Source organism: Schistocerca serialis, chromosome 10 (assembly GCF_023864345.2).
Source record: "Schistocerca serialis cubense isolate TAMUIC-IGC-003099 chromosome 10, iqSchSeri2.2, whole genome shotgun sequence".
Classification (NCBI taxonomy): Eukaryota; Metazoa; Arthropoda; class Insecta; order Orthoptera; family Acrididae; genus Schistocerca; species Schistocerca serialis.
In genome coordinates this window covers 182456820-182465145 of record NC_064647.1, presented here as the reverse complement: position 1 = coordinate 182465145, position 8326 = coordinate 182456820, and the positions used below count along the sequence as shown (strand labels likewise).

The 8326-nt window shown below is 46.7% G+C and overlaps 1 protein-coding gene across 1 annotated transcript in view; it reads right to left on the bottom strand.

Moving 5' to 3' along the window:
• Positions 1-848: 848 nt before the first annotated feature.
• The window catches only part of LOC126425048 (UDP-glucosyltransferase 2-like), a 115692-nt gene continuing 108214 nt past the window's right edge, over positions 849-8326 (bottom strand). The window contains exon 5 of the mRNA XM_050087957.1: positions 849-1262. Within this exon, the coding sequence (XP_049943914.1) occupies positions 983-1262 (280 nt within the window). The 3' untranslated portion in view covers positions 849-982. The remainder of the gene's footprint in view (positions 1263-8326) is intronic.

The window sequence follows — 8326 nt, the reverse complement described above, 5'->3', positions numbered from 1 at the left end:
TCCTTTTCGAATCACCGTCTTGCCTGCGACTATTGATGGATTTCTGTGGTAAAATTCAAATGGAGGCACTGTCTTGTTAACTTGTCTGACCTGAATGTGCTTGCCTTGTAAAACAGTTCATTACTGATTGTGAGTAGTTTAAGCAGTGGTAGGCCACTCGTTATTATGGACCACACTGTACTTTTAATTGTATTGTCTTGGTAAATCGGTGTGCTACGTAAGATTATAACTCAAGCGCCATTGTGGCTAATATTTACCGTTTAACTATATGAGTTGGTTCTGTGAATCATTGTGGCACACAAGGTCACCTAAGACACTGCTGTAGTGGGCAGATATTGCTATACGTCTGTGATATTATTTCCTGTAAGCCATTGTGCCCATTAGGTTATGTAAGGCTTAAATATAGTGACCAGTTTGGGAATTTTGTGTTTCGTAATCACATTTTACAAGTGTTAAAATTTTGGGAAAGGTTTAAATCTCATATTTGCAGATTGTTTGATGTTACATAACTTGTTGATGATTCATGTTAAATCAGCTGATATACATTTAAATTGAACAAGTTATATGTCAATATGTTGTTACCAGTACCTTGCATGAATTTTCTTGCGTAATAAATTAAATTTTATATTCTATCCTCAATTTGTTGCTCAACCTTCCACTCCAGCAGCCCCTGTAATCCTGCTCCCAACAATATCAAGGATGTAGGTTGCAAGTGCTACTCTGAGATGAAGAGGTTGGCAGAGGAGTGGAATTCGTGGCGAGTCGCATCAAACCAGTCAGAAGACCGATGACAAGGGAGAGAGAGAGAGAGAGAGAGAGAGAGAGAGAGAGAGAGAAACTAAATACAATTTCCTTTTGCAGCTCGTTTATGATAACAGTGATACAATTCTGACAAGAATTGAATGGGAATGTAGACTATGGAACACTGGGAAGTTTTGTTTGTACTGTCAGGGTCGCCAGCTGCCAGAGCTGGACTGCTGTGTCACGACCTCTTGAGCTTGCCGCCCTCCTGGAACAGCGCCGAGAGGACCTTCCTGGTGAGGAGGTACAGAGCTGAGGACGCGGCAGCGGCGACCAGCAGGAGGAAGGCGATTACGTCGAGCAGCCAGCGCTGGAACCAGTGGAGGTCCAGCGAGGCGCAGCGCAGGTATGGCGCCCCCTGGTGCCTCAGGGCGTACTCCGTCCACCACACGGCCGACTCCAGGGCTGTCTGCGGCCGGTCCCGGTAGATGGCCGACAGCCGCTTCATGCGCTGCTCGTAGCTGGCGGCACAAACAGGTTCTGGTTCACAACCGTGCTATCGGCAGTAGCCATTCATAGATATAGACTCTGTGCAAAGAAGAAAAGTTTAATCGAGATTGCGACAAAGTACGAGGGTCACTCCAAAAGAAATTCACACTATTTTTGTAAAAATACAGTATTCATTCTGCATGTGTAAAAGTTTTGTTTTCAAACTTAGTTCAACCTGTTCCCGTGAGTGGCGCCATCACAGCATGTCTTCAAGATGGCTGCTACACTTGACGTTGGTCAGAAGCAACGCGCTGTCATACAATTCCTGTGCTGTAAAAACGAGACAGTGGGAAACATCCACAAGAGGTTGAACAAGGTGTATGGGGATCCTGCTGTCGATCGCAGTACAGTTAGTCGGTGGGCAAGCAGGTTACGTGATGAAAGCGGGCACGGCAATACTGAGGCTTGTCCTCGCAGCGGCAGGCCTCGTACTGCACACACTCCAGACAATGTGCAGAGAGTTAACGAATTTGCTGACAGACGCATAACAGTGAACGAATTGTCACGCTACGTTGGGATAGGGGAAGGAAGTGTTTGCAGAATACTGAAAGTGTTGGCGTTAAAAAAGGTTTGTGACAGGTGGGTCCCTAGGATGTTGACAGTGGCTCACAAAGAAACAAGAAAAACGGTATGCAGCAAACATTTGGAACAGTACGAGAATGGTGGAGATGAATTGTGACAGGTGATGAAACATGGCTCCATCATTTTTCGCCAGATACGAGGAGGCAATGAATGGAGTGGCATCATGCAAATTCACCCAAGAAAAAAAATTCCATACCACACCTTCTGCTGAAAAACTTATGGCTATGGTGTTTTTCGATTCCGAAGGACTCTTGCTAGTGGACATCATGCCAAGTGGTACCATCATAATTCTGATGCATATGTGGCGACGCTGAAGAAACTTCAAAATCGACTGAGTCGTGTTCGACCAGATCGGCAAAAGCAGGATGTTTTGCTGTTGCACGACAGTGATCGGCCAGATGTCAGTCAAATAACCATGGAAACGATCACAAAGCTCGGATGGACAACACTGAAACACCCGCCTTACAGCCCTGACCTGGTTACATGTGACTATCATCTCTTTGGGAAACTGAAAGACTCTCTTCTTGGAACAAGGTTTGAAGATTATCAATCGCTTGTGCACGCTGCCAAACAGTGGCTCCAACAGGTTGGTCCAGAACAACCGTGCGGGTATACAGGCGCTGGTTCCAAGATGGCGTAAGGCAGTTGAGAGGGATGGAAATTATGTGGAGAAATGAAAATATTGTTGCTAAAGGATATATCTACACACTGTAAAACTTTCGAACATGTAGAATAAAAGATGGATTTTTAAAAAAATACTGTGCATTTCTTTTGAAATGTCCCTCGTAATTCAGGTGTCAGAAGTGAAGTCTTATTTTATTCCTGTTTTCATCTCATTTCGGAGGAATTAGCAAGTCAGAGCCTTGTTGAATTACCTCCCCACCTAGCGTTGGCACCTGAGTATTCCTGCGACGGCACAGGACTCGAGTGTCTGGTAGTCTGACGAACACAGCAACTCGCTGGGCCTAGGTGTGGCCATGTGCCACTGCAGTGAGCGAGTCACAGCTGAGTGGAGGAAGCGGCATCATATTGGAGCCAGCACTGGAGGCTACCAGCAGCCACTGACCAGACTTTTCATACGGCGCCAGACAGTGCTTGACGAGCTGGTTGGATTCGTGTGTGTACGAGGTGATTGGCCGAGGGAGCTGATTATTGATCGTGTCGCTGTGTAGCTGGAGGTCGGAGGGTGGATATTGTCATCAGAGGGACCCGCAGTGGAGACTTTGCGCATTAAAACGGCCATCAGAAGGCTACCACTTTTTTCAGCCATCCACACGAGGTGGTTGCTGAAGAGGAGCAGTGAGGCAGTTTGGTGGAATCTGCAGTCAGGGTTTGCAGTCGCTCCCTATCCACATGGGGCATCAATTCCAGGCTGCAGGCGCAGTACAGTGCTCGACGGGGTGCATCCAGGGGCTGCAATATGGCCAGAATATGAGTTGTTGTTAGCTGTGGTGTACGTGTTCGGCTGCTGCAGTTAACTGTGATTGTGCCAGTTGTGATCAGTGGAAGTCTTTGGTAGGGATGTTGAACTATGCAAGACATCACATTGCAGCTATATTGAGGAAGCTGTCGCCTAGTGTATTAAGGCTTGAGAATGTTTATTGTTTGCTCCGTTCAGTAAATTAAAAAAAAAATGGCTCTGGCACTATGGGACTTAACTGCTGTGGTCTTCAGTCCCCTAGAACTTAGAACTACTTAAACCTAACTAACCTAAGGACATCACACACATCCATGCCCGAGGCAGGATTCGAACCTGCGACCGTAGCGGTCGCGCGGTTCCAGACTGTAGCGCCTAGAAGCGCTTGTCCACTCCGGCCGGCCGTAAACTTTCATTTCTCATTTATTGTGTTTACGATTACCAGCAGGTAATCCAGATTTGCGTGTTCTGTTATTTATGTTCTGTTCTCTTGTTACTTGTTTTTTTAGTTTTACGAGTGGGCCACCTTTTGGTGAGGTATATTTTAGGATAATGCATTATGGGCCAAGATAGTCATAGTTTTACTGTTTTTTGTTATTTGTGGAGGGTTGCTCACCCCCTCTTACTATCAGCTTGAAGAAATTCAAAGAGCCAGGTCACTTTACCACGTGCTCTGTGGTGTCAGATATTAGGTTCTTCTATCTTACTAATTTCAGCGCTGAACATTTTACTTATCTTACCTTGTGCCTGTTCTCGGAGTTGTAGAGTTTACTTAAGAAATATGTTACAGAAACTGTTCATGAATTTCGGCCATACAACGAGATGCACATTTTACTCCTACTGTTCCCTGCGCCATATTATACATAAAAAAGAGATAAGTAATTCTCGTAAGCAGAGATGATACACAAGTTTCCTGACAAGCCAGTTACTTAAGAACTTGACACAGCGAATCATGCACATTACGCAATTAAAATAATGATATACACTGATCAGGCAGAACATTATGACAACCGACATGCTATTGATATAAGTCCGTCCAGGAGATAGCAATGACTGCTAGTCAGACACACGCACGGTGCATCTAGTATTAGTGAGCGTGCTGTCCGTGTGTAGCGTGGGGACTAATCAACAAATCTGAGTTTGGCCGAGGGCGGATTGTGATGGCCCGGGGGTTCGACAGAGCGTTTCGGAAACCGCGCGACTTGTCAGGTATTCGAGGAGTGCTGTGGTGTCTTCAACACGTAGCGAAACCAAGGTGAAAACACGTACAGACATCGTGGGCTTGGGTGGCCACCCTTACAATAGGTATCAGACATCGCAGGCTGGGCATACTGGTAAAACAGGACTGACGGCAAACTGCGGCACAACAAATGACTTTAATGATGTGATTCTTGAGTTTCTCCCGGAGTATTCGATAGTCAAAATATCCACGGGTGTACTGCCGGTCTGCAGTGTCCAACGGGCACAATATTTCGGCGATCATACATGTCGCCATCATCAGGTGAACTGACGGACTGAGCTCCTGTGAACGTGCCGGCACGGAGATCCGTACGCTATGGGTGCTCAGAGGGAACTGGGTTCGGTCGCAGCGGCGGCCGATTTAAATACCCTCCGCCCGCGGCGCGCTCACTCCGCTGTCCGCGCCCCGCGCCACGGTCGCGCGGTGGAACAGATTGTGACGGCGTGTCAGATGACGTCTGTGTGATGGCCCTGTCCGCCGTGGTCGTCACAACTATACGTTTGCTCCATTTACTCTCGATTAACCCAACCGCTGGTTCTCAAGCCTTGCTAAGATTATAGCCACAGTCACGGTTTATGAGGTCGTCATTGGTGCGAATTTCGATGGCCTCTCTACCAACGCTGCCCCAGTATCTCGACGTCTGTACCAGAATCCTCGTGCGTCCATACTCCATAGCGTGATTTTCCGACAAACAATGTTCAGCGACCGCCGACTTGCTCGGATACATCAGTCGAGTGTGCCTCTGGTGTTCACGGCATCGATCCTCGACGGTACGCATCGTCTGACCAATATACGACTTGCCAATTGACACGGAATCTGGTACACGCCGGCCTTCCTCAAACCGAGGTCATCTTTGGCGCTCACCAGTGCAGGAGTTTTATTCGGAGACAAAACACAGTTCCGACCCGGTGTTTCTTCAAAATGCGGGCGGTTTCCCCGAGATTGGGTTAATCAAGAGTAAATCGAGCAAACGTATACTTGTGACGACCACGGCGGACAGAGCCATCACACCGACGTCATCTCAGACGCCGTTGCAATCTGTTCCACCGCGCGACCGTGGCGCGGGGCGCGGACTGCGGAGGGAGCGCGCCGCCGGCGGAGGGTATTTAAATCGGCCGCCGCCGTGACCGAACCAAGTTCCCTCTGAGCAGCCATAGCGTACGGATCTCCGTGCCGGCACGTTCACAGGAGCTCAGTGCGTCAGTTCACCTGATGATGGTGACATGTATGATCGCCGAAATATTGTGCCCGTTGGACACTGCAGACCGGCAGTACACCCGTGGATATTTTGACTTTAATGATGGGCAGAGTACAATTGTGTTTGAACACAAACTGCACCGAGCACTCCTAACGATGGGCCTCTGCAGCATAAGTCCCGTGCATGTGCCAATGTATATAACACAACACTGACAGCTACGACTGTAATGAGACAAGACCATCGTCACTGGAAGTTGCTGCAGTGGCAAGGCAGTGCACGGTCTGATGAATCCCGATACCTCCTTCATCATGCCGACGGGACGGTGCGAGTCCGTCGTCTTCCAGGGAAAATGCTCTTTGACACCTGGAGATTTCAATTTACCAGATACAGACTGGGACACTCAGATGTTTAGGACGGGTGGTAGGGACAGAGCATCGAGTGACATTATACTGAGTGCACTATCCGAAAATTACCTCGAGCAATTAAACAGAGAACCGACTAGTGGAGATAACATCTTGGACCTACTGATAACAAACAGACCCGAACTTTTCGACTCTGTAAGCGCAGAACAGGAAATCAGTGATCATAAGGCCGTTACAGCATCCCTGAATATGGAAGTTAATAGGAATATAAAAAAAGGGAGGAAGGTTTATCTGTTTAGCAAGAGTAATAGAAGGCAGATTTCAGACTACCTAACAGATCAAAACGAAAATTTCTGTTCCGACACTGACAATGTTGAGTGTTTCTTGAAAGAGTGCAAGGCAATCGTAAAATGCTTTTTAGACAGGTAAGTGCCGAGTAAAACTGTGAGGGACGGGAAAAACCCACCGTGGTTCAACAACAGATTTAGAAAACTACTACGAAAGCAAAGAAAGCTTCACTGCAAATTTAAACGCAGTCAAAACCTCTCAGACAAACACGAGCTAAACGATGTCACAGTTAACGTAAGGAGGGCTATGCTGAAGCGTTCAGTGAATTCGAAAGTAAAATTCTATGTACCGACTTGACAGAAAATCCTAGGAAGTTCTGGTCTTACGTTAAATCAGTAAGTGGCTCGAAAACGGCATATCCAGACACTCTGGGATGATGATGGCATTGAAACAGACGATGACACGCGTAAAGCTGAAATACTAAACACATTTTTCCAAAGCTGTTTCACAGAGGAAGACCGCACTGCAGTTCCTTCTCTAAATCCATGCACAAACGAAAAATGGCTGACATCGAAATAAATGTCCAAGGAACAGAAAAGCAACTGAAATCACTCAACAGAGGAAAGTCCACTGGACCTGAAGGGATACCAATTCGATTCTACATAGAGTACGCGAAAGAATTTGCCCCCCTTCTAACAGTCGTGTACCGCATGTCTCTAGAGGAACGGAATGTTACAAATGATTGGATAAGAGCACAGGTAGTCCCAGTCTTCAAGAAGGGTCGTCGAGCAGATGCGCAAAACTATAGACCTATATCTCTGACATAGATCTGTTGTAGAATTTTACAACATGTTTTCTGCTCGCGTATCATGTCATTTCTGGAAACCCAGAATCTACTCTGTAGGAATCAACATGGATTCCGGAAACAGCGATCGTGTGGGACCCAACTCGCTTTATTTGTTAATGAGATCCAGAAAATATTACATACAGGCTCCCAGGTAGATGCCATTTTCCTTGACTTCTGGAAGGCGTTCGATACAGTTCCGCACTGTTGCCTAATAAACAAAGTAAGAGCCTACGGAATATCAGACCAGCTGTGTGGCTGGATTGAAGAGTTTTTAGCAAATAGAACACAGTATGTTGTTCTCAATGGAGAGACGTCCACAGACGTTAAAGTAACCTCTGGCGTGCCACAGGGGATTGTTATGGAATCATTGCTTTTCACAATATACATAAATGACCTAGTAGATAGTGTCGGAAGTTCCATGCGGCTCTTCGTGGATGATGCTGTAGTATACAGAGAAGTTGCAGCATTAGAAAATTGCACCGAAATGCAGGAAGATCTGCAGCGGATAGGCACTTGGTGCAGGGAGTGGCAACTGACGCTTAACGTAGACAAATGTAACGTATAGCGAGTACATAGAAAGAAGGATCCTTTATTGTATGATTATATGAGAGCGGAACAAACACTGGTAGAAGTTACTTCTGTAAAATATCTGGGAGTATGCGTGCGGAACGATTTGAAGTGGAATGATCATATAAAATTTATTGTTGGTAAGGCGGTGCCAGGTTGAGATTCGTTGGGAGAGTCCTTAGAAAATGTAGTCCGTCAACAAAGGGGGTGGCTTACAAAACACTCGTTCGACCTGTACTTGGGTATTGCTCATCAGTGTGCGATCCGTACCAGGTCGGGTTGACAGAGGAGATATAGAAGATCCAAAGAAGAGCGGCGCGTTTCGTCACAGGGTTATTTGGTAATCGTGATAGCGTTGCGGAGATGTTTAGCAAACTCAAGTGGTAGACTCTGCAAGAGAGACGCTCTGCATCGCGGTGTAGCTTGCTGTCCAGGTTCCGAGAGGGTGCGTTTCTGGATGTATCGAATATATTGCTTCCCCCAACTTATTGCTCCCGAGGAGAGCACGAATGTAAAATTAGAGAGATTCGAGCGC